Genomic DNA, 27,355 nt, shown 5'->3' with positions numbered 1-27,355 from the left:
ATTTGTCAACATTTCCAGCCACAACAACTGAAGCAGCCTCCTTCTGTGTTTCAATTAATTTGAAGGTTGCCTGGATTTTATTTTTATGGAGGTAGCAAACAAAAACGAAGTGTCTCTACCAGCAAAATGGACACCCAGTTATATCCTTGGGTATTTCCAAAGAGAAGAGCATCTTCTTGGAATTAGATGTTATGAGAGTTGTGGGGCTGCCATAGGAAGCAGGCGTCCCAAATCTCATTCTCCCACTGCTGCTAGTGATCAAAAATGTGTGACATGACCATCACCATGCTAAGAGTCTTCTTGCCTTCACAAGTGGCAGCAGCCAATGAATCTCTGGAGGTTTTTAAGAAGAGGCTGGATAGCCATCTCTCATGGATGGTTTAACTGGTTTTACTGCACATTGCGGTAAAGTGGAGTTGGGATGGGGAAACTTGGAGCATGGTGACACCACATCATGCATTTGGGATTTACTAGACCAGCCTTCTCCAACCTGGTACCCTCCAGATGTTGGACTAAAATTCCCATCATTCCCAGTCAACATGGGCATTGAAGAGAAGCTTTACATTAAGCACTGTTCAACTTTAAAAAATAGCTCACCTCTACGTTCCGGAAAGTTGTTTTCAGCTTTTTCTGAACATTTCCACAGAGACCTTCTGAAAGATTTAATAGCAGTGCTGGTTTTACTTTTTTAAAGGTGATATTTCCCATTAATCATTAATATACATTTCCTTCCTTTGAGTATAAAAAGCAATAAATTTGATAGATTCTGCCAGGGCATGTTTAAGCAGAAAAGTACAGTTACAAGAACGGCTCCAGAAAATATAACTGGATATATAATTTCAGAGGATGAGGTGATAAAAATGCAAAAACCTGCATCTTCACACTATATGAATATATTTTTTTACACAAAAGTGACAGGGATGGCCAACTCACAGTTTACAGGCCTCATTCAACTCCCATTTAACTGATTTTTGTGGCCTCCTTCCTGCCCCAATGGAAAGCTGGCCTCTTCTCATGTGGTAGACAGTTCTTCTAGTATAAAGTAGACACATGTCTGTTTGCTGCATTAACAAGTCTTGATTAGATTGTGGTAGATTGTGCATTCTACAATCTGGGTTAAACAGCTGCATTCTTAATGGTCCGTGACATTCCTAGTGCTCTTGGAAACATGAGTTTTGATTATGTTGAGCAAAACTCAGAACCAGTTCATAAATTATGTCAAAGGGGAGGGGGGAATAGGAGAACAAATGACCCTTGATTCTGCTTCTACTGTAACATGTAAACATGGGGGAATGATGCCTCTCATTTGTGGTGAGATTTGTGAGTCCCAACTAGACCTAGAGTTCATGGAACATTCTGTAGGCGAGATCAATGAGCAGGATTTTACATTACAGTAAAAGTGGGGAAAGGTGTGACTCATCCTTCCAGGTGACTCATCCTTCAGCTTACACCTGCTTCAGTGTAATATGTAAACTAGCTAATAGTGTGCTAGCATAATTTGGCAGTTCTGGTAATATTATAGCTCCACCTAATATCCGACAACTTGCTTACGCTGGAGGTGTAATTGGCTTCCAATGCTTGTAGTACTCCAGACTGATTTGCAATCGTGGAAAGGAAACTGTCTCTGACATAGATTGCTGTTGCCATTTCTGGCCTGCTGCTGTTTTGTTTTAAAATGTGTCCTACGGAGCACATATTTTGGGTTCAAAGGTTTCATCTCTTCCTGCTGTTGGGCTAGGTTCTCTTGGGAGTTCATAACTGAGGTCAGCTTTTGGTCTTCAATTTATTACTTCAAACCTACTGTTCTATTTTTAGTTCTTGTAAATGAATGTTGTTTCTTTTTTGTCTGTTCATAACAGGAAAAATCCTCCATATTTAAGACACTTGGCTGGCTGTGAAACTAAAAGTTTCTGCTAAAATTACTAGCACAATTTAGTGTTTTTTCTTGTTCTCTGCTCCTGTTCTCCTTGACAGGCTTTACCAGGATTTGGGGGGCAATTGTATATCAGGCAACTCCATCACTCTTTTCCCTGTTCTAACATATGTTCGAATTTGGAAGAACACTCAGAAGGACTGCTAGACCCCCCAAGTACTTTGGGCAAAATCTAGCAAGGCAGTTTGAAGAATGACTGACTACTATGCAAGCATCTCTTAAGCTTGCTCTAGGAGCTCTGTCCTGATTTCACACATGCGCAGGTCCCATATACAGGGCCTCATGACCAAGGGACAATAAAGAGCAGTGTCAAGAACTGCTTTGTTTAGGGAAAGGGGTGGGGAATCTTTTTGTGTGTGAAGGGCTACATTTCCCTGGGACTTATTTGTCAGGGGCTACATGCTGGCATTGAGCTGGGCTGAAGCTAGGGGTGGTCAGGGCCAGAGCCCAAAGTGGGCAGGCCCATAACCTTTCCTCTCTCCCTTTCTGAGACTCTATTCTCTCCCTCTCCCTCCCTCTCTCCTTCCTCCTCCCCACCCAAGTGGGCTGCTCAAGGAAGGATAGATCACTCTTGCTAGACGTCTGGAATGATTGCATGCTTTCGGAGGCTTTTGAAATTAAGCCAAGGACTATGTGTGCCCTTATGGCCTCGGGCTGCCCACCTGTGGACATCTGTACTACTGCCCCTTATGGTGAGCTGGTTGGGTCTGTAGAGTGAAAGGTTCTCAGGGCTAGAATGTTCTTTCCCTCACTCAGGCAGCCCTTTGGCTTCTCCTGACCAGCTCACCATAAGGGCCTACCAGTCTAGCTTGAGCTTTGGCTGGGCAGCCATTAGCATTCAAATTGTCTTCCAGCTTGTGCTTGTGGTTGCTTGATCCCTTGCTGTCTGCTGTTTATGCCTACTGCTCTCCCCACCCTGTTAGTTCTCTAGGCTGCCTATGACCTAGCATCACAATAGGCAGACACCTGGAGCATATTAATGCAATTATTTTTTATTGTTGTCTCCTCCACCACACACTTTCCAAGAAACAAAATCTACAGCTACTGACGATGGCTTGGTGACAAATACCAACCCCATAGCATTGACTGGGTAGCAGGCATGTGTGGATGCCTCTCTCTATACTGCCTTTGTTTGGAAGCAGGGAACATGTGAACAGCTCTTCTCTTTGTCTTTTCACAGCTGGTGAACAAAGTAGGACACATCACCCTGCTGTACATTCTTGGCATTCGAAGAAATTGTATTTTCAGTACATTCTCTTCATCCTCCCCCTCCTCCATCTGTATTCATCTGTACAGATTTGAATCCCACGCAGCTCTTGCAAAGTTTTTTTCTTAAAATTTAAGTCTTTTCCTTGGCCTGTTTTTCAGGTGCTAAAAAAACTGGGCTCCTGCTTTTGTTTAATAATGGGCTCTGTTTATAAAAGGGATATTTACTCAAATTTACTGTTCCACTTCCCTGCCTACTAATGACAACAAATGTGCTTGTAAAAAACCTGTGGTGTTTGCTAAGAGGACACTTTCTCAACCTGGAAGTTCAGAAGTTGGGAATGAAAGAGAATTGTACAGGGCAATTATTAGCTCAGGAATTAGCAGTGTGAAAACTGTTTTGGTTGTTGGAGTGAAAGAAAAGACTGAACTCTAACAAAAGGTTCAAGAGCAAGCTGGAAGGGTTTACCCCCTCAAAGCACAGAAAAGGGGTGAGGGTGCAACCGTGTGCATGTGTAAATATGCATAGGATTGCACCCTAAGTAAAGCGGTACAATTTTGTCAAGCTTTTGCTCTGTAACAATCTTTCCCAACTTGTTTCCCTCCAAATGTGTTGACTACACCTTCCACCTGATGTTGGCTAGCATGGTGATGGGAGTTGTAATCCAACACATAGAGGGTAACAGGTTGGGGAAAGCTGCTTCGCATGGTAGGCAAAGCTTTTTTATTGGATCAACTTTTATTGGATTTAACTTTAGATCATATAATTTTGGATAATAGAACTTGATTTAAAAGCGGGGGGATGGTTCCTTGTGTGTGTCATTATAGTCCATTGATACAGAACACATTTGCTGTGTGCCATTGTTTCAGTGTTCTTTGAGAGAGCAAAGGTAAACATCATTTGTAGAGCTGAGCTGTTCTCTTTCATCAGTGCTTGCAGAAAAGTGATGTCGACACATAATGAAATGATTCTGGGTATCTACGTTTAGCCCTAAACGGTTTGGGGCCAGGTTATTTGAAGGAACGTCTCCTCCCATATGTACCTGCCCGGACCTTAAGATCATCTACAGGGGCCCTTCTCCGTGAGCCCCTGCCAAAGGAAGTGAGGCAGGTGGCTACTAGGAGGAGGGCTTTCTCTGCTGTGGCACCCCGGTTGTGGAATGAGCTCCCCAGAGAGGTCTGCCTGGCACCTACACTGTACTGTTTTCGTTGCCAACTGAAGACCTTCTTATTCTCTCAGTATTTTAATACTTAATTTTAACTTAAATTTAAATTCTACTGTTCTAACTCTGTATTTTAATCTTGTATCAATTTTGCTGCGTGGTTTTATCCTGGTTGTGCTTTTTATACTGTATTTTGTATTTGTGCTTTTAACCTGTTGGTTGTTTTATTATGGTTTTAACTTTTGTGAACCGCCCAGAGAGCTTCGGCTATTGGGTGGTATAAAAATGTAATAAATAAATAAATAAATAAACCACAATAACAATATAGCTTTAAAGTCATTTTGCTATTTCCTCCCTACTTCCAGACACCAGTGACGTGTCTTAACACATATAAGTGACTATTATTACAAGTGTGTTGCAATCCCAACGGAGCAATGTGCCACAGTGAGTGAGAGGAGCTAAGTATATTGAATTTAGATAGGAACGTATCCCTTGGTTTTCCCCCCAAACCCTTTGTACCACTTGAATGGATTGTAGTAGTAATCAGCCTAGAAGACAAGACCAATATTTGCACGATAAAATAAATAAATAAATCCATCTCACTCACATTTGTGTGAGTCTGGTTTGCATAGCAGATTGTATTTCGGGATCTTGCTGCAACCTTTTACCAGGAAGAGACCTAATGCCCTGTTTTCCCTAGGAACTGCACAGTGGAATACTGGGATTTTGTAGCCTGGAGCCCATTTCCTTCCCTGCTATGGTTCCTTTGCTATCCACTTTATTATGGTTTCCTTCCTATCCCAGAACAAAGAAGGGCAACAGTTGCTAAACTGCTTGGGATGGGAGTGTCTCCTTCCCATCCCACCACTGCAGTCCTGCCAGAGGGAATGGAGTATGACTCCTTTGCACTCCTTTTAGAACCACTGGCACTGATGGGGCTAAAAGAAGCATAACTGAGCCACCACACCATGGCTCTCCCCAGTGCTTCTCCTGTCAGGAAATGGGAGGGTAGTTATCACTGTGTTATCACAATGGCCTTTTTATTATTTTTTATTTATTAGATTTATTATTATTATTATTATTATTATTATTATTATTATTATTATTTATATAGCACCATCAATGTACATGGTGCTGTACAGAGTACAATTTGCAGAGTATATCCCGCCTTTTTTCCTCCAAGGAGCCCAAGGCGGTGTACATAATCCTCCTTCTCTCCATGTTATCCTCAGAACAACAACCCTGTGAGGTAGGTTGGGCTGAGAGTATGTGACTGGCCCAAAGTCGCCCAGTGGGTTTTCCTGATGGGAGGGACATCTGGAGGAGGCAGCAGCATGTACCTGTCGTGTACGCTGCGGAACCTGACAGGATTAAATGAGTGTGAAAGGCTTGTACTCCACTGCTTCCAGGGAACCCTTTTCTCAGGAAATGGGAAGCCAGCCCAGAGATACCTGTAATCACTTATTTCCCTGTGACAGAAATGCATGGAGCAGAAAGGAGAGCATAACTCTTCTATATGGTATTTTCTCACCTGCTTACGAGACTTTTTTCCTACTGGAGATGCCCAAACATCCCCAGTACGTGGTGGCCCCTCTGCTAATCCCTGGGTCTCAACAAGTGTCTCCTGATTCCAGGCCTGAGGGAATGTGGCTGCATTTCTCTGCTTCACATGTGCCTCTATGACATCAATACTCACAACCTCGTTCCTCACTCTCGTCCCAGGCAAACTTCACACTAATGAAAAGGGCAAAGACCACCGTGGTTAAGAAGCCTGGAAACAAAGAGTACAAAAATGAACGTGGGTATTTAGAGGTGAGCAACAACCAGCACAGTCACTCAGTACACCTTCTAGTCCTCTCATAAGAAACACTACATTGCAACAGATGTGATAGAATGATAACTTTGTTCATTAAGTTGTATTAACTTTTTAAAAACCCACCCAAACCTAAATGAGGCCAAAAAGGACATACACACCCCAAAAAGATTTCTTTCAAGAATAACATTTGCCCTGAAAATTCAGCTGCTGTGCTAGGGTGTTCCAAAGTAACACTTTTATTCCCTCTAGTAGTGAACTTGTGTGGTTCAGTGCCAATCACTTTGGAAGTAAAACAGAGCCACCGATACTTGGGAAGAGTGGGAGCTCTCTACGTGTATAGAAGTACATAAGTTTATACAAGAAAAGAAAATAAATCTTCCAAAAGAGCATGTTAACAATTTGTGCCATGAGGTTAAACTCTTTACCTTTACTATACAGGGGTGTTTCAGGAGGAAGTTACGGGAATAAGACATATTTCAGGACTTGCTCCATTGCATCTACTTTCCGCTGCAGTATAGCTACAGAATGCTCTGATTTGGGCTGGCAGCCAGTCTCAAAGTGAGTCCCCCAGCACCATATAGCACAGCAGGTAGTAGTCTCAGAGGACTCCATGGAGATTTCTACTTGTAATATTTCACTGCAGGTCCCTCTTCTCTAGTTTCCTTTCCATAGTGACTTTCCTGATTCATAACACCATTCCATTAGCCATTGGAAGCTGTTTGTACTGTAATACATATTTTTATTCGAGATCCTAAATTATCCTTTTTGCATCTTGTAGTATCAAGAAGATACAACACAGTACATCTCAGATGGTACTTTCTTCTAGTACTATTCCATTAATTCTTCTTACTTTCTTTTTGTTCCATATCTACTTGGATTTTAAATATTGCCAAAAGATTGTTTCAGAGAATTCTGTTTTAATTGGTATATTTGAACTAAAACATTTAACTGAAGTAGTATTACTATTTAACACAGAGGCAAGCTTGCATAAAAACAGTAAATTGGGTCTTGTCCAGTGATGTCTTTGCGGATACAGTTTCCTATATGATATACTCTATACTTCTGTTTTGTTTTTATAATATTATTCCAGGATGTCACACGCTTTTTTCATTCTAATGGTTTCCAAACTATTGTTTCATCTTTTACCTCCTTCTTTATTCCAATCTATATACATTTGGTTTTATTTTTTATGTATTTTGAGGCTGGCTACATGTTGAAATTCAGATAGTATAGCACTAATTGATTTATTGATTTTAATGAGTCAAATGTAACAGTAAGAGTTGTATTGCCAGAATTAAAAACACACACAACATTTTACAAGTTCCTTTACAAGGGGATGTTAGACTGCAATCCTTCAAACATGTACCTGGAAATAAGTTATATTGAAATCAATGAAGCTTACAGTTGACTAGATATTCATAGCATCCCACTGTTAGTCACTTAAAGCTGTAATTCCATGCCCACTTACCTGGGAGAAAGCCCCAGTGAATTCAGTCAGATTTAACTTCTGAGAAAAGATTGTGCTATGTTCCAAAACACCATGTTAATCTCTTTTGTAGTGCATGAGCTGGTTCTGAAGCAATGTACTTGGTAAAGAACACACTATAAAATATATAAACAATATCAAGGATAAGAACACACTTTGTATTTAAATTACGTCATCCAACAGATCTGAAGTGAAGGGGGGAAATGCCAAGAAAATGCTAAACATGTAGACAAAAGTAAAGCTCAGTGAACTGAAAGAACATTATCAATGATGCTTTAGGCATTCTCATTTACCAAGTCATTGCTTGTTTCCATTTCCAGTCAATACCTGGTTCAGGTTACATGGAAACCTCCCTCACTAATGAGATCTAAAAGTGAGATAGTGAGATATTACATAAATCATTTTGCAGAAGATTAATGATTTATTTCATATAGAATACCAGTGCTCATTCTCACACCATCCCTAGCAGTTATCACCATATTACCTCCCCCTGACTGGAAACCTGTTGGATATAGTACAAAAATAACAGTAGGGTAATATCTTTATTAAACATTACAAAGTATTGAATAAGCTCTCAAGTTCACAAGAACTCTTCTTTAGATATAGCCACCATGACTGGTAGGCATTGAAAGCATGGACTCACAGGTCCCTTATAAAGCAGAGGTAAAAAAACACACCTCACACCATTCTGTATTCACAAAGCTGGAAATTAATTTTAGATAGTGCGCTAGGCAAGGAGTCAATAAAAGCCAAATTGGGTAGCAGTACCTAGTTTTGGAGAGCATACAACCCAACCGGTAAGCAGAGCTATAGGTTTAAATGGTATGCCATCATCTATATCTTGGGTACTATTCCTGCATGGCTAAATTTGATATTGTACAAACTCCAAAACACATAAAAAATGCAGGCAGCTGTGTTAAAACACACAAACAAACCCAAATTTACAGTATGCAGTACCTTTATTGGGATCAACTAAAGCTCCCAGAGTAGTGACATTTAGATAAAGGTGTGTGCTTTTTATGTAAATGTTGGCTTTTGATTCTTTTGCCATACATATGAAATAATTATAACTTGGAAAATACATTTGCATTTCATGTGGGAAGTAAAGTGGTGAATAAGAGGTTTAAAACATTGTTAACTATAAAAGGCAAAAACCAACAGATAACTGTGGAAAAAGTCACACTATCTCTGATATCCAATTGTCAATATGACTTGGACTTGAAGTGTTCTTGCTGTTCAGTGTATGTTATTACTTTGGTCAGTTACTTTCATTTATAGATATTTGTTACTGATGTTCAGTACCAATTTTCAAGTTCATTTATGTTTTGGCGGAGTGGAAGGTTCAAGTCTTGCCTCAGCTATTTATTTATTAGGTGGACTTAGGCAAGACACTATCTCACATCTGCAATATGGAGATAATACTGCCCTACCTTACAGGGTTGTTGTAAGGATTCTTGAGATGATGATTGTGAAGTATGTTTGACAATGAAAAACGCTTTATTAAGTTGTATCTGTCAGAGTTCTCCTCAACTGCCAACTCTACAAAATGGCCTCTGGCTTTTTCCAACCCTCCAGCTATGTCAGAGCAAAGGATGTAGCAACTGATCTTGATAGTACACAAAGTCTGAATGCAAAATGAAAGAGGTACTAACCAGTCCAGATATATGGGAAGGGTTGATAGCCAAAAGTATATCACCTCTTGGGTTACTGCATTTAGAAGTTAGGCTGATAGGTGACTGATTCAGAGGCAAACTTCACATTGTTCAGAAATGTAATGAAGTTCTTATGGTGTGTGTGTATATAAAAAAAACTCAGGAAGTTCAGTAGAGGGATACTGTGAGGAAATGGGTGACTGATCCTTGCCAATGGCTATTTTCTCCAAGTGGCTTCCCCCTGCTCCTCCCACCCACCCCATGGCCGGGGAACCCTACTTGAGAATTTAAATTTTGTTTGTAGGATCAGTTAGCGGGGAAAGGATGAGCACCTTCTTTCCCCACTGCTCCTCTACTCAACACCACAACCCCTCCAAGACTGTTTTCATCAAAGCAAACAAACCAATCTTCTGGAGCTTTATTACATGTATTTGCATATAATGTGTAGCAGTACCACCTCCAGGTTTGTGAGTGCCCTTGGGAAAGTCACTCTCAATGGCTCCCCTCATTTAGTGAGTCTACCTTCGCACTGCCATTGTCTCCAGCTGCTCTGGGTCCTCCTCATCTTTTTAACCATTGCTATCACTCACTTGCTAGTTAGGCAGAGAGCCAGGGAGCAAGTAGCCAGTGGCTACCACTCACCGCCACCATTATCTGGGCTAAAGCGAGAGGCAGGTAAATAAGCAGGTTGCAGTGAAGATGAAGATGAGCAAGTCCTGGGAGTTCTTCTCAGTGAACCCCTGCTGGGGTGTGGGCTCTTGGCAGCTGCCCAACTATGCCTACTCTTGATACCAGCCAGATTTGTATTTTGCCCCATAAATGGCTTTAAAATAGGGTTAAACCAGTATTGTATTTAAGCACTAGCTTGGGAACCATAGGCGGTTAGGAATTTCATGCAGGCAAGTGAGTTGGCTGACAGAAGAGGGACAGTAGAACACTCTGTCCATCCTCTGCACTGAACATAGAAACCATGCAGACTGCTAGAGGGAAGGGAGAGCCCCTTTCTGTGCACCCAGCATAGAAATGTAGAAATGTAGCTCTCTGACACTTCTCTGCCAATCCCAGCAAGCTAGTATTTTTTTCCAGGCTAGTACATTTTGTATGCTTATTTACAAGGCTAGATTAGACAAATTCAGGGAGGACAAATCTATTTAATATTATTACCCATGATAACTAAATGGGACCTCCATGTTCAGAAAAAAAACCTACCTCTTAAGACCAGCAGAAGTGACATGACCATGGTATTTCATGCCTGTTAGCTTCCAAAGGCATCTGGCTGGTTCCTCTGTTGGAACCAGAATGCTGTAATCAACAAAAGTTGGACAGGTCTAGCAAAGCAATTCTAATGTTCTTCAGAAAGGTTTGAAGATCATATGATTTCTGCATCAAGTCCCACTTACTAAAAGGAGAAAGGAAAGGGCTTTATTTGAGTGCCAAACTTGTGGGTTTTCAGAAACCATTGTAGAAAACCAATAAGTTTAGTCTTCTGTGTGTGTGTGTGGTGGTGGTGGGAGTGCTGAGTAAATAATAGGTAGCCAGGTGGCTGATTAGTGTTTTTCTTCTTTCATTTTCAGGTGTCAGTCAGTCTCTCCGCCGCCTCTTCTTTACCAACCCAGAAGCCCAACGACATATCCCCTCAGTGACAGTGAGGATTCCTGCCGCTCCAGCAGCTTCACCAAAAATTCCAATTCCAGGGTCCTCCTCAACGATCGGACTACTTGGGGGGTTGCCTTGAGAAGCACCTCCACTTCCCCGTCCGACACCGAGTCTCCAAATCAGCCACTCAAGGCCATCAGCATCGGCTGCTTGGATAAAAGGCTCTCTCTTTTCCAGATTGAAGACCCAAAGGAAGCGCTGTCCAAAGAGGCTCAAGATGGTGAAGCGCTAGGCAGCCATCCGCTTACCCGGAGCACCCTCTCCTTGGGGACTGCAGCGAACCTGCGGAACCTCTCCCTCAGCAGGGTCAGCGTGCATTCGCAAGCGCTCGATATCAGGCAGAAGATATCGGAATGGGAGTGCCGCAAAGAGCCTTCCCCTAGGATGAGTGTATGCTTGGACAAGAGGGATGTTGGGGATCGCTCGGGCAGTGAGGGCTGCCCTAGTATGTTGCCTTCTCCCTGCAGCGAGAAGACTTTTGAATACAAAGGGACCCAGAGGATGAGCAGAACGTTTTCGGAATGCTCCTACCCAGAAACAGAGGAGGAGGAATTCCTGGACAGAGATTCCTGCCGCAGGTTTGAGAAGAGGCCGAGCAGAAGCGAGTCTTCAAATGCTTTCCTCAAGGGGAACGTTAGGAAAGAGAGTTCTGCTGTGCTCAACAGAATACAGAAAATTGAACAGGCATTAAAAGAACAGCCTGGCAGGGGCCTTCCCCAGTTGCCAAGTAGCTGCTATAGTGTTGATAGAGGAAGAAAGAAGTCTGTGACTTTGGGTGTTGTGGAGGGCTTGATTGAGAATGCAAATGATGGCAAAGCAGGGGTTGTTACTGGTGGAAGTAATCCAGAGACACACGCTGAGACTGAGAAAACTTGTAAAACACTACAAGGACTTAATACTACAATTAGTTCTGTTGGGCCTAAGCTGCTGCCTGAGAGCCTTGCAAAAACAGCGGTAAACCCTGTGCCCAAGCCCAAACGCACCTTTGAGTATGAAGCTGACAAGAATCATAAAATTAAACCAAGCAACGGCCTACCTCCTTCACCTTTGGCTGCTGTTCCTCCCCCTCTCCCATCCACTCCTGCTCCCCCTGTCACCCAGAGACAGAAAAAAGAGTCGCGCCTTCACAAAAGATCCCAAAATAGGTAAAGATTGAAAGCTATTGTCATATAATCTTAAATATTCCTGCATAATAAAATACTTCTCCTTTTAAGGTAATGCTTTTCAGATAAAAATGAAAGAAAGCTTAATTAGGCTGTTCCGTTTTTGTGATGTAGAATCAATGTCCTGTGTGTCCTGCTAATCAGGATTTCTCATATGCGGTGTGTTGCTCCCAAAGGATATATGAATCTATTAACTGCTACAGCTGCTGGAGGAGCTTTTATTTTAACAGCAGCAAAAAGGATAAATGAGGACTGTAGCTTATGTTCTGTGCAAGTGGAGAGCAGAGCATCTGCATTATTCCTTGGTGTAGCAATTGTACATTTACATTGTACAGATTGCCTTACTGTTTTTATTTTGAAGTTGGTAAGGCCCAAGGCCTTCCAGTGAATTTAACAGCTGTGGGAACTTGGTGAGTCTCCTGTATTCAAACTCATCAATTGCCCATCACTCTTCTGTACATAGTGTTTGTCCTATGGAATATAACGTGAGACGTTAAAATGAACGCTATCCTAAAGAAAGGGACATTTATCAGTATTATATTCAACTTTCCTATATAGCACTTGGCTTCTTCTCTGATAGTTCAGCCATATTGACCTCAATTTATGCTGTGTGATTCTGGCCCATATGTCTCTTTCTCATGAATATATGCAGTATAAATCCTCCTGGCATTTTGTCTAGGGCCTTATTTACTCTGTACTAAAAAAGAAAAGAAAAGCCAAAACAACAAATTCTGTAGTAATGTAACTCAAATTTTCCAATCTGTCAAAATCACACAAAAGTATTTATTTGTTTATTTGTTACATTTTACCCTGCCTTTCCATAAAATATACTCAAGACAACATATGCTTAGTCTGATAGTTTGAGATACATACCCACATTCCTATTGTTACCAGTACATAGTATTTACCACAGTGCAGTTCCTAGGAAAAGGGTGAAGAGCTATGCAGTGTACTGAATTTGCATTATCTCCTGGACCACTGGAAATCCTTCTTGGCTCCCAGTTTGGCTTCTGAGCTAGAACGGAATGTTGCATAGACTATTTTCAACAGCCTTGAGGGATAGAAACTTGTTTTTTTAATTTTTAAAGAAGAGTTGAGATTCTCAGAATACCTAATTGTGAACCCATTAACCAATTCTATGCTTGCACTGATGCACAGAATGCACACAGCCCTGTTTATGATTTTTATCATAGAGAAATAAGCAATTGCACTCCTGAGAGCCAAAGCAATAATGTCCAATGCAGCCAAAACGTACCTATTTAAATATCCAGAAGTCAAAGAGGAGATGTCAAAGAGGATTTCTGTCCTTCTAAAAGTGCAATTTCATAGTCCTTTTAAATCCTGGAATGCAAGCCTGGGTTGTCCTGAAGGACTTAAAAGTCTATATAGAACATCTATAAGGGATTCAGAAGGAGCAGAAAGTATAAACACTTTTCAGGTTGTTGCTGATTTAATTGCTCACTACTTAAAACAATCCTAAATACATTTGCAGTGGCTAAAAGGTCCTGCATTTTCCATCACTCCATGGTGGGTATGGTGAGAGCTGAAGTGGTCAGATATAAGATGACTTCCTAGTCCAACAAGGCAATGATGAATCTTGTACATAGTGGAGAGACTGCCTGGGGGAACCTGAACCTTCCACCGCCCCAAAGAAAAAATCTAAGGCAAAACTGAGTTGCTACTGAATTTGTGGCTAGAACATTTTCAGATCTTGATTTGTATAGCTTTGTTTTACAATTGCTGGTGAGATGGTAACTATGATACTGCTGACATCAATGGGAACTGTATATATAAACTGAAGTTGTACTCACCTGTCTAGATGCTGGCTTGGATCCAGGAAGTTTGTTGTATGAGAAGAAGAGGCTTCCAACCATTCAAGGAATGTTTTCTGTTTTTGCTGATTCCTTCCCTCTCCCCCCTCCCCCACCCCCACCCCCGTAGACCCCTAGACTATATCACATGCTGGATCTTTTTTTTTCTTTTCTTTTTTAAAGTTAACTGCCACTCATGGGTGAGTGGGATTTGGGAAGTGGGATGCAGCTGGGAGTGAAGAATTAAAATCCCTCCCATCATGCAGCCCTGATCCAATTCAGGGGCCCTGCATTTACTTTTAAGTAAAAAATCAACATCAGCCAAAAACCTCCATATAGAACTGCACTCTCTGTATTAAATATAAAGTGCAGTCTGACCCTCAGGATTGCTTGTTGGGGTGTGGGTGGAAGGGGCTGCATCAGGAAGGGAGTGAAAAAAGCCCATTGTGAAAGGGGAAAACTGCCTGCAGTTCTTTGGATCCAGGCCTCTGAGTTTGAGATGTACTTGAATGTGTACATAGAGTCCTTGTAAATAATTTTTGTAAATGTGTACATAGAGTCCTTGTAAATAATTTTTAAACTAGGGAGATGGATAAGCAGTATTTTGAGTACACCTTATAAATGAAACGGTCGTGGGTCCTGTCTTTTTTTTTATTACCAGCATCATGTCAGAACAGCTTGACCAGATAAAATATTCTGGTGGGTGGAGACATGTAAGAGAAACTATTGTTCAGATTTCTAATTATGTTCCAAAAACCACCTGTTTCTGGGATTGTTTCAAACCATGGTAATAATGATTGTTTTTGCTTTTCAAACGCGAATTGAACAGATGGGCAGTTTGTATGTGTATGAGTGCATATATCCTTGAATGTTGGTCACAGTCTCTGCAAGGACAGTCCATTTCTTTTGCGTGGGGCTAACCTTTAGTTTAGGGATAATCCTTTATTTTGTAAGTTAATGGTTAACCATAGAGCACAATGCACACAAGTTCTGGAAACCCTTGAGTTAAGGAGTGGCTGTATTCTACATAAGTAATGTCTTGTGCCCTTGCATAAAGTAACTACAATCTTTTAGACATGGGCAGGAAATGAGCAGAAACTTTACTGTAGTGGTCAGTGCCACTATGTGACAAGATGGATTACAAGTAATGTCCCATAATGCTCTGGATGAGGCCTGTGGAAATGCTGGGTGAGGCCTGGGGTGATGAGCTGGGAGCAGGAAGCAGATAGGAGGGAATAGGAGATGGGCAGCCGCTGGCAAGTACAAAGACAACAGGCACTGCCTGACCCAGGAGGGCTCCAAGGGAGCATAGACATGGCAGTAACAGAAACCAAAGCTCAAGTAATCACTTTTCATTCTTAGTTCCCCCACCCCCACACCTTTGATTTACATAAGTACCAGAGCATCCCAGCCCTATCCCTGGAAGGCTGTCAGAGGACTTGGACCCCTTTGCTTCAGTGCCACTGAATAACGATGCTTGGCATAGGCTTCCAGAGAAGCATGAGGCTTCAGTTAGTTGGTGTTTTAATAAGGAAGAGAGTGTATGCTCTGTATTGCAGAGGTTCAAGCCGCTGACTTCAGAGGCAGGTTACGCAATAGGGCCTTCTTCCTTAGGGTGACCCATGAGTTATTATTTCTTAGTTGATGCTTTGGGCAGGCTTAAGGAATACCTGGCCTTTGAGCCAAGCAACTCAGCCTCAAAGTTACAGTTGGAGGTGTCTGGAGCACTTAATAACTGGGTCATGACAGGTAAGCACATTGATTGCCTACAGGTATACACCAACTAAAACTTACTGCCTTGTCAAAGAAAGGAAAAGCAGAGTATAGTTCCCTTGCAGTATTCTCAATGCACTATGGGAACATGAAGCATGTTCAGTGTCACCAGTTCACACCACACCACACCACCGCACCAGCAAGTCGTTCCATGTGCTTCTCTTGTGAAGGGATCTCCGTATGCATCATGACTTTGCAATTGAGTTGATTCATGTACAGCCTGTGGGCTAGCCACAAACGCGGCGAAACTAAAAAAAAGTAAAAGTGGTCTGCTGATCAGTATTGGCCTAAAGTTCACATTGTGGTGGTAGTGGAGAAACTCACAATAAAGTTAAGTTTCCTGCTTAACTATCTTTAAATTGGGGTCAGAACCACAGTCTGATAAATCACATGGCAAGTGGTTGGTATGTCAGTGGCCTGATGGACTATTCAGTGTTTTGTGTATTTTCCAAATGTGGCAAGTTATTATTTTTATTTAGTTTATTACATTTTTATAAGTCTTGTCCACTTCCCCGGGCTCCAAAACCGGATATTGATCCCACAAAGCAGGTTAAGATGATGCATTGGACAGCTCAGCGAGTCTTTCATCAACAGCAGCATTCAAGTCAGCATTAAGTTAACGTGAATATACGTGTTGTAAGGTTCATAAGGAGCTAACTTTCACTAACCATCCCAATTGGTAGTTTGTTATAGGTATAGTAAAACAAATTGATCATTGAATTAGCAGTATATAATGCCCCTGTGCAAACTGATTGTGAATAACATGAGAGGGGAGGGATGCTGAGAGAAAGAGAGAGCATGCAGTTGTCTTCTACTGATACCTTAACCCTGTCAGCACTCAGCCTGGAACATACTGTGTAGTAGTAATTAATCTGTTACCTTTCTTCCACTCTAGAAAGTCCTTTGAATTTGAAGATGCTTCAAGTCTCCAGTCGTTGTACCCCACCTCCCCGAGTGAGAATGGTACTGAGAGCCAGCACAAGTTTGGATCTAAGAGCACTTTAGAAGAGAATGCCTATGAAGATATTGTAGGTAAGGACCTGTTGCAGCAGACAAAATAGCTGCTTGGTGCCGAGCAATTGTGTGATTTTATTTATTTGATTTATATCCCCCTTTCCTACCAAAAAAAATGGCACTCAAGGCAGCGATCATTGTGAAGACAGTGACTTCTTAAATACCTTGCTATAAAAGAGCTCTTAGCTGCTGCCAGCAAGAAGCAGCTATGTGAAGGGCAAATGGACTGATGCATCAGAGCAAAGACAGTATTCACAGACTGCGAGCAGGAGGTTTTGATTCCTTTCAAACCTCATTGAATATCCTTATTGGAAACAGATTAATTGGTCAGCCATCACTATGTTTTTCATGGACTCAATCACTATTTTTGAAAGCTTTGGCTGGAGACCCACAATGGGGTGAGAATGTAGGAGGAAAAATAGATACAGAGTTTGCAGAACTGTCAAACAGCAGGGTGGTTCTTGTAGGAATTGTGCTGTCGGCTTATCCTTAGGAGATCTCTGTGTAAATTGTGCTGCAGCAGCTACCTTCGTAATCCCTGATTTCTTTCCTTTGCCAGCTATGTGCTTTTTTGCTGGAGGAAAGGTCATCTCCTCCCAGCCAGGCAGCCCGCCCTTTATGTCATCTGTAGACTGGTTCTGCAAAGAAAAGAAAACGTCTGACTCTTTGTTTATATATTGATTGAAAATATTATATCCTTCAAAGGAGAGCGGTGTGTGTGTGTGTATATATATATTTGAAAAGAAAAAATATGAATGAAAAATAGTTAATTGGTTTTAGTTAATAGGTTAGTTAACTGATTTGATCCATTGATACTGGCAAAGACCACTTTCCTCTTTTCTTTTTTGAGTTTTATTTTTTTATTTTTTTCTCAACAGCACATAGACAGACATCACATATAATACATACAAATAAGGGTATACCTATAACAACTACAGTTACATAAAAACAATTAAGGGTAAGGTTAAAAAAACATTTTTTGCCCTCTTCATGCCAAAATTGCCCACTAATTTCTTAATTACCATTTATCCAATTCAGTTTATCTTATAATTTATCTGAGTCTCATACATTGGATTCACAGAGTTATACTTCTTTCCTCTCTTTCCACTTTCCTAATCTTCTATGCCTTCTTTCTCTTTCTTCTCTTTTCTGAAGCAAACGTAGGTCATGCATTAAAGACATTCTACTAGCCAACTGAAGCCTCAACTATAAAGAGTTGTCAGACTAATTATAATTTGTAAGTGAAACATAACTAGAGGCTTTGGGCCCACGTCAGTCAACAGAAACAACTATTTGTGTGTGATTTGAGCTTTAGGCTTAAACTTGTAATCATATCGGATTGGATCTAGACTAAGCCACATTTAGGTTTAATTGAAATCAATGTTTAAAGTTCATAATAATGACTGACTTAAGTCCCCTTGGTTTCAATGGGGCCTAAATGTGGCAGCAATCCTAAAGCCACTTACCTGGGAGTAAGTCCTGTAGAACTCAATGAGACTTACTTCTGGATAGATGTGTACAGGTTTGTTCCATTATTCTGGCTCCACTTGTTTTATCTCGGAGCCAGCTCAAGGACGATTGGATACAGCAGTAGTGTCATTCCATTGGTGGGATGATATAGCCACACTAGGGGCCCCTTGTCATGGCTGCAAAAAGCTCATGTAGCACCACTGGTATTCCTGCCAGCAGTAGAGCTCAAAATGGGGAGTTCCATGGGTATGTCAGGAATGTGTCAGGAATGGTCTTGAATCTGTAGGATCCAAATCTTCACTTTCCCTGTGAAGATTTGGATCCTACAGATGTCTGACCATTTTTCTGTCCTCGCTGAGAATACAATACATTGTACAGCACAGAACAATACCACCCAAGGGTCATCATCTCCTCTATTTGACCATGAATCTGCTTCTAGTATTTTACAATCTTAGCCCATTTCTAATAAACTCGATTCAAATCTGCTTGTACTGCCCGCAGCACACGCCAGCACAAATAATTAACTCCTGGATATATTTTTTTCTACCTGAGTGGAAGAAGATACCATCTAAACACTGCTTTATAAAAATGTCCTTTAAAATTCATATATAATGTGGATTATAGTAACTTTTTTCTAATATAATTTATTGTCTGATATTGCCGTTTCTAACCATTATTTCCCCATTTCTCCTGAGATGGATTCAAATCTATCCCCATAACTATATCATATATTTTGCTCAATATTCCCTTTTATTGTCTACTAGAAATTACTACCTCAAAGTCGGCATTCCTGGAGGAAACTGAATTTCTTAATCAAACCATTTAGTACATGTTGAATCTCAAAATATTGAAATAACCAGGGTCTTTGACCCATTATTTTAGATATTTCAATAAAGGTCTTCATTTCTCCCTCTTTCCAAATTATCTAGATCTCAGTAAAATCTTTATCAACCCCTAATTGTATGTTTCCATACTAATCCTTATTCTCAATCTCCTGATTATAATAAATTATCATTTAAAGAAGATAGGCCTGGATTTACCCATTCTTAATTTTACTTCAGATTGAAAATAGAGCTCTTGTATATGGATTTAATCTCAAATTCAAGAGTTCTTTCTTACTACAATGCCTTAAGAAGGATTCCAATATTTTGTTCCTCCAAATTTCAAAACTTGTCTTCAGTCTATCAACCTTTAAAATGACTTAGAATTGTTGCATAACAATTTTCCTTTATGGATGGAAACACCATTCTTCCTCAATCAACAAGGTAACTGTGACAGAATTAACATAAATCCTTGAACTTCCTAACCGCAAAACATTTGATAGTTTGTTTCACCAACATGCGAATAGTTCTAGACTAAATTATGATGAAATATTCAATTATAAAAATAGATTAGTAACTCATTTAGCTTTAGTGCTGAGAATCTGCCCATTCACTAAAGTTTCTGCTGAGCCCATCTAGCTATATCTCATCTTATTTCTTTGAGTGGGATGTGTTTGATTAAAATCCCTTCTTTCTCCTCAGAGGTCTATTAATAGTAGATCTGTAATTAGAAACCTAGTGATTTCTTGTTGGTCTATAACTTATGAAACCATGGAGGCCTATTAAATACACAGTGCCTCTGTATATATAAAATTGTTCTCCTCATAGGTAAAGCTCTTCTTGGACATTTGTTTAATAGGAGTTTATTATAGCTATGAGCATTTGTGCACAAAGGTCTTACTCCTTTTTTTAAAAAAGATAAAATTGCAATATATTGTGACCACCTTTCACATGAGGGTCATTCTCCTGTGCTTTATTCCTATTTTTAGAATGCTAACTTGTCATGTTACATGGTAGTAACCAGTCAGAATTACTGTTATCACATCCCACTGGGCTGTGGGACCATTGTTTGATTGACAGCATATTTGGAGTTGCCTTTCTTTGCTGGTGTTAGAGGTGCTATAGCGTGTCAGCTTTTCTCTCTTTTGCTGGGACTGGGCATAGCCAGTGAAAGTGCTCATACACAATCGGACTACAAAGGTAACAAAAATTAATTAAAAGTAGCTCTGGATTTTCGGAAATTATAAAAGGTACCTCCCTCCCTTCCAAATTCATTAAAGATAACAGGGCATTCCTCATTCGTGCTGGCATTATTCAGCATTACATCCCAATAGCGTATGCACTGGTATGAGTGTAAAGTAGTTCAATAACTACTGAGAAAAGTCCTAGGTATCATTAGCAATATTAGATTTAGATTTAGGTAAAGCTTTTATTGTTTTAACCGGTGATTACAACAAGCATAGTAAAAATAATGGTAAAACAAATCATACATTCTGCAAGGTCAGAAAATTTGCTCTATATGTTTGGGCTGTAAGAGTGAAGTTGGCCAATGCCAACAGGACAGTCTTGCTATCGCATGTAAACAAAAAGTGTATTCTTTCCGAATTGGACCAGCTGGACTTTTTCTCAAGAAAACAATCTAAATATTTAGAACAAATTTGGGGACAGATAGGGCAGTAGAACAAGTAATGAGGCAGATCCCCCACTTTGCATTTGCAGCAAGGGTAGAGTCTTGAGGCATAAGGAATTTTATTAAAACACCCTTTTCATTTGTTGCATCTTTAATCATGTAAGGGCTGATCTAAGAGGAGGATTAGAAATTAGAGTCAGGTAGTGTTCACATTCTAATTTAAGCTTAGTTTCTGCAAACCAAGGTTCTATCTTATTACTTGAAACTGCACAACGATCCATTTGGATAGAAACCCTATAGACCCTCTCCTTAAAGACCTCTTTGCTGTAAGCTAATTTCAAAGCAGTAAAGTATTGAGAAGAAAAACCATAATAATGAATTTGAGGAATCAGTTTCTGAAACCAAGGCCCTGATGACAGTGATCACATCACGCCAGTCCTTTTATAACTTCATTGGCTGCCAGTCCAGGTCTGGGCCCGATTCAAAGTGCTGGTATTGACATTTAAAGCCCTAAACGGTTTGGGGCCAGGTTATTTGAAGGAACGCCTCCGTGAGCCCCTGCCAAAGGAAGTGAGGCAGGTGGCTACTAGGAGGAGGGCTTTCTCCGCTGTGGCACCCCGGTTGTGGAATGAGCTCCGCAGAGAGGTCCGCCTGGCGCCTACACTGTACTGCTTTCGTCGCCAGCTGAAGACCTTTTTATTCTCTCAGTATTTTAACACTTAATTTTAACTTAAATTTAAATTTTACTGTTCTAACTCTGTATTTTAATCTTATATCAATTTTGTTGCGTGGTTTTATCCTGGTTGTGCTTTTTATCCTGTATTTTGTAATTGTGCTTTTAACCTGTTGGTTGTTTTATTATGGTTTTAACTTTTGTGAACCACTCAGAGAGCTGCCGCTATTGGGCGGTATAGAAATGTAATAAATAAATAAATAGATTTAATAGTATACCTCTCGCTATCACAGGACTACTTCTAGGTTATATAAAAGATTGAGCTCCAATTGCTTCTTAATCAAAAGTGCTGGAGTTAAAATAGCAAGCAAGTAGAAACAAGCTTAAAGTTAAAGAAGGTCATACAGGAGTGCAGAAAATGAGAATTTTAAATTCTAATTGGAATAAATTTATGTAGTTTGATACAATTAAAATATGTCTGTGGAGATACTACTTTATAAGGACAATGTTGCAATTTAATGGCTTTCTGGTAGTCCATTTCTTATCTGTTTGTAAGGCAACATAGTTTTGTACATCTCCATTTTGTTCTAATCTGATACTTACAACTCACTGGATTGGCTCTTGAATGTGCTTCCCGTGGATGGGAGGACTCCTTCCATCTATGGAAGGCTTTTGATCTAGTGGAAGAACCCTGCTGAGGGAATGGCCAAAGAGTCTCTTTCCACTGGTTTTCTCCCTTCCCTTGCAGTCCCCCTCTGCCCCCCTCAAGATCTGCTCTAGAGAATTGGAGGACCCTTTGAAACAGTGGGGGAGGTTGCTGTGGGAGCTGCGAGGGGACGGGGAAATTACTGGTGGGAGCATTTCCATGGAACTCTGCACAGGGGATGCTCCTGCCAACACACAGAACTGCTGGATCCAAGTCACTATATTTTGGGTTCAAAATCTGTTTCTAATAATAAAAAGTGGGCTTGGACAATTCAGTAAAATGTATTGGGCTACAGTGCAAAATTAAGTAATAAGGATTCTACAGCAGGCCTGCAGCGTGACAGAGATGGGGACTATGTCACCAGAGTACTTTTTGAATGAAAACACAATGAAGTGTTTGTGCCATCGGTATTAGTTTTATGAAACGGAACACATTTTAGCTGGCCCTAACTGGTTTTATTCCACTGAAATTTCACCAGGCTTAAGCTAAAACCTTGTACACACTTAACACATATTTCCTGCATAGTTTCCCACCCCCTTCTCATAATCTGTCGTAAGAGAATTTCACTGAAATCAATTGACATAGAAACGGGAAGTGGGAGAGAAAACATAGTTGGATCCAATCTCTTTTGTACACATACCTAAGCAAAATCCATTAGACTAAATAACATCACTGTGGAGTGTGTGTGTGTGTGTGTGTGTGTGTGTGTGTGTGTGTGTGTGTGTGTATTGTAAAGTCAGACATGAATTGTAAGGCTCGTTGTCGAATCTGAATCTAGACATCACCACTAGAGGCTGCAGGTGTTTACATTTGGGTTTCTTAGTCCATTTTAGCAACTGGAGCTTGCTGTAGTCTGATGTTTGAGGCATACTTGACATCATTCAACTCTTCCCAAACTCCTCCATTTTCATTTTCTATTTGGCCCCATTCTACATGCTAGAGACAGTAATAAATTCTTGATCTGAGTCCAGACTTTCTCAATGCTCATGAATGTCCAGAATAAGGATTTTGGTTTGGATCCATCTTTCTCTCTCTCTCTCTCCTTTCTTTTTAAAATGTTTTTGTTAGAAATAATTTATGAGGTTAACTAGAGGTCTCTGATGGTGTCTGTGAAGAGCTCGAATGATGTGCTAAATAAATGGGAAAGTTTTTACGATTTTTAAGATGGGCTTGAAATAATAATTGATATCCTATGATAACTTCTTGAGAAATTCAAGACATGAACAGAAGAAAGGAGCAACAGAAAATAATTCCATTGATGACTGAAAGCAAGGCTGGGGGGAAAAAGAGGAGAGAATGTTCTTTTCCTTCTGGGGTATCGATTTCTTGACATGCAAATTTATGCAGATTTAATCAATGGATTAATTGAACACTTGTAAGTTTTACTAAAATTTCTTTAATTGGGTGTTTGCTCCATATGCAGTGCAAGGAGAGATTTTATAAATGACTCTTTTGGAGTTCACTAGAGCACCCATGGTATACAATTCATTTGAATGTCATCTTGAAAACAAAAGTAGGCATATATTAATGCATCTTTATTTTTCTACTTTTAAACAAAAACTCCTATATTGGTATGAATGTGAACAGCAGACTGAAAGTGTTTTCTTTCACTTTTTAATCCTTGATAATTGAGACTAGATTTGCTCTTGAAATTTTGACTAAGCATGTGCATCCTCAAACAGTGAATTATTCTAGAGAAATGCACACAACAAACAAACAAACAAACAATTGTTATCCATATTTAAGCAACACATCCATATTCAGTGAATGTATGTGTGGCGGGCAGGTGGGATCATGATCATGCCTACTTGCCTGGCCTCTGACCTCTGCACATTCATCCAAAGGCCTGAACAGAACTTATATGTGTACAACTGAACCCATGCAGACTCTCAAATACATAATCAACCTTGGGATTCCCAACTAAATACAGAGAGAGCCCGATGCATGTATGTGTATGTGTGTAAGCTCTACTGAGATCTTTGCCCAAATCTGTGGAGGTTCAGGGCAGAGACAGTGGTATAATTCTTTACTCCCCCTGCCATGTGTTCTATAACTAAGACAATTGGATTTTATACATTTCTCTGGAATAAATAGATATTGTGGAAGGGACACTTTCCTTGCCTTGTAATATTAACTCACAGTTTTTTCTTTATTCCCTTGAGAATATAGCAAGCATAGAATCTCATGCTTGCTATATTCTCAACACACACCCAACCCACTTAATATGGGCTTGCTACAAAAGGAGCTTCTGTACTTCCCCAAAAGTGTGCCCAGACTTCCTTTTGCTCCTTTTTTTTTATCATGACAGGAAGAAGAAAAGAGAGGATACTTACTTTCTAGAAAAGGAGTAACTGTGTGGAGTTCACTAGTAGAGCACCCTCATGTTGTATGTGTAACGTCCCAGGCTTGATATGTGGCATTTTTGAAGTTGAAAGAACCATGGGTAACAGGAGGTTCAGTTAGGGATGTGGCTGGCTGGTGTGTAGAGCTGTGTGCCTCACCGGATTCTCTGGTCACAAGCTCTTGTTGCTATTCACTGGATGAACCATGTAACATTTCCAAAAATACTTGTGCATTATTTGAAGAATTAGCCAATTTTGCCAAGTTCTTGTCTTCCACATCACCATGTGCTTAAGAACTGCTGACGGAGATCCAGTTGGAAGAGACTTGAGGTTGGCATGGCTTGCATGTTAGGGCAGATACAGAAATCCTCTACAGTAAGTCAGGGAATGGCTCTGGAGATGGGCTGCTTGAAAGAGGCTTACGCTTGCCTGTTCCAATAAAATCCATAAGCCATGTCTCGAACTCTCTCATATCATGCTATAATATCATGCAAAGAGAGGGTAGAAAATCTGGGAGAATTAGGATGACTACCTTGTATTAAAACTAGTGATGCTCTCAGACTCGAAATTAGTTGATTCATACGTCCATTAGTTGATCCATACGACACAAGAATTCATGTTTGTAATTCTTGAATATATAATGAACCCTGGGATCCAAGAAACTTTTCAATTTTTCATTATTCAAACCAAGTTAAAAAAAACCCTGCACCTACTCTGCACAGTCTGCATGATGGGAGATGGTAGTCCTTAGTAAACTTCCAATAATACAGGTATGGTCTGAGGGCTTTGTAACCGTTTTCTTTATTTCTGTTGAGTTCTCTAAAGGTAAAAGCCACTCTGAGAGACCAAGACACTAAGCTGCACACTTTCAAAATGGGGTGGGGATTGTCTCTGGAAATGGTGCCAGGTGGGCCCCTGGAAAAAGCCCCTGGAAACAACATTACATGAACATGTAGCACCATTTCTGAGACAATTCCAGACTTTTTTTTAAAAAAAGCATTTGGCAGGAGCTGCATTTCTTAGCCTCTTTCAGAAGTTAGAAGAAACAAAGAAGAAAATGTTTGAAAGCCCTCAAGCCAACTTTAATTAGTGTAAATTTAAATTCAAAGATACAACAATATCTTGTAATAACAGAGAATTTTCATCTGAACTTAAACCGTGGTATTCATTACTTGGTGAACGAATTGTGAATTCTGATGGAGTCGGTTTGCCTGTCACTAATTATAATGGATGCACATTCTTTCATTTAGATCAGCCTTCCTTAACCTGGTGCCCTCCATATGTTTGGGATGTTTTGGAATGCTTTCAGCATTCTTGACCATTGGCCATGCTGGTAGGAGCTGATGGAAATTGAAGTACAAAACATCTGGAAGGCACCAGGTGGGGAAGACCGTTTTAGATGTTAGTCCTTTGCCTGCCTGCCTTTGCCACAATCTACTATCAGAACTGCATGTCAGTCTTAAAGTAGATCTATGATTGGGTTAACTGTACTACGGAACTTGGGTGAGGAGAAAAGTCCCTGCCTTCTCTTCTCTTTATAAATGCTTTAGAAGCTTTGAGGAATTGTAATTGTGTCTATTTTAATAATCAGCACTGTAGGTTGGGGCAGCCAGAACACATTGACTAAAAATATCCATATGTGCAATTTAGAGCAAATCCCAGAGACTGTTCTGGCTGTCCCATTGACCAAAAGAATGCTGATTTGTTGCTAAACTGAGATACTTAAGGACTCTGCTATTAAAAAAAAACAAACTACCTTGGGTCTTGCTTACATGTGCCAGTATTCCTTGTAGTATCTTTTCTCCAACCACATATTCCAGAGTCTGTTGCTTGGAGATAAATTATCTCACTAATTATTCAAAGATTTTTAGCACCAACTTTGCATGGCCAGAGATAAGATTGTGGCAGCCTCTTTGGGATTTTAGACATGAATATTTCTCAACTCTACCTGCAGATAACAGTGGCTGAACCTGAGACCTTCTATATAGCTAGTGTTCTACCACTGAGCATTAGGCCTGAGTACCAAGGACTCAAGCCAGGCAGAACATAAACCTGCAGTCTTCTGATCCTAAATCAGACATAGTATCCTTTACATCACTGGCACTGTAATGTATCTCTTCTACTAATCCTAAAAGATAGTTGATATCAGTGGAATTATAGAGTGTCATCACACGGGGGAAAATCGTGTTTCCTTACCGTTGCTTTTGTCCCTCATTACTTCCTCTTTTGAAAGAGGAAGTAAACAACATGCACATGGCCCATTCAGTGAGCTGTTTTGAATGTGCTGCTTCTCTTGCACACAGCAGGGGATAGCAGCAAGCTCTGTCTCAAAAAATAAGTCGGACTTACAGGGGTAGTTTTTTTGTCATGTAAAGAAGGCTAGAAGGGGTGGGAAGCATGTGGGAGGCAGATGGCATTGTGAGAGGGACCCACGAAAATCTGTGAGTGCCTAGTAACAAGCATGCATAGAGCTCATAGACTTAGGAACATGTTCTTTGTTAATATTTTGGGCCAGTTTACATGTGTCAGTGGCACATCTGCCTGTGAGGATGCAAACCCCTTCCCCAAAATAAAGGTGATTGGCTTTGCAGTGCTCTTCAACTGATGCAAAGTACTTTGGAGTTCTGTTACTGTCAGTTTTCCTGGTTCCTCAGGCGAGCACACATTCTGGCAAACTGACACAAGACACTCAAATCAATGAGACTTCTTTATTGCAGGAAATCCCATGGCAAAACAATGGTTACACACTTCAGAAATCATATAGCTGATGGTCAATAGCTATAGGCTCCAAGAAATTCCTGAACAGTTAAAAGCTAATCACTACTACCGTGAGGAGATCCCCATCAACGTGGTTTCCCCATTGTAATCTCCATGGTTCTGAACACAAGGGAAGGTCAATCCATACACGGGTTCCAAACCTGGACAGGGGAGGAAGATAATTCCTAACATGATCTCTCAGGCAATCAAATTCTTGAAAGGCCAAACCATCCAAAGAGAGCTAGTCCAACCTCAGGTCATATGTTGGTAACTCAAAGGCAAT

General features: G+C 40.5%; 1 protein-coding gene across 4 annotated transcripts in view; it reads left to right on the top strand.

The window, feature by feature from the left end:
- The window catches only part of DENND2B (DENN domain containing 2B), a 140,668-nt gene that overhangs the window by 49,306 nt on the left and 64,007 nt on the right, over positions 1-27,355 (top strand). For 3 of the 4 annotated variants that reach the window (XM_063117252.1, XM_063117251.1, XM_063117253.1), the window contains exons 3-4: positions 10,831-12,057; positions 16,555-16,691. In XM_063117252.1, coding sequence (XP_062973322.1) covers positions 10,831-12,057; positions 16,555-16,691 — 1,364 coding nt within the window. The remainder of the gene's footprint in view (positions 1-10,830; positions 12,058-16,554; positions 16,692-27,355) is intronic. The other variant, XM_063117254.1, reaches the window with a different exon arrangement.

This window comes from Elgaria multicarinata, chromosome 2, assembly GCF_023053635.1.
Source record: "Elgaria multicarinata webbii isolate HBS135686 ecotype San Diego chromosome 2, rElgMul1.1.pri, whole genome shotgun sequence".
Classification (NCBI taxonomy): Eukaryota; Metazoa; Chordata; class Lepidosauria; order Squamata; family Anguidae; genus Elgaria; species Elgaria multicarinata.
The sequence above is the reverse complement of the archived record's forward strand: the minus strand, read 5'-3'. Positions and strand labels throughout refer to the sequence as shown.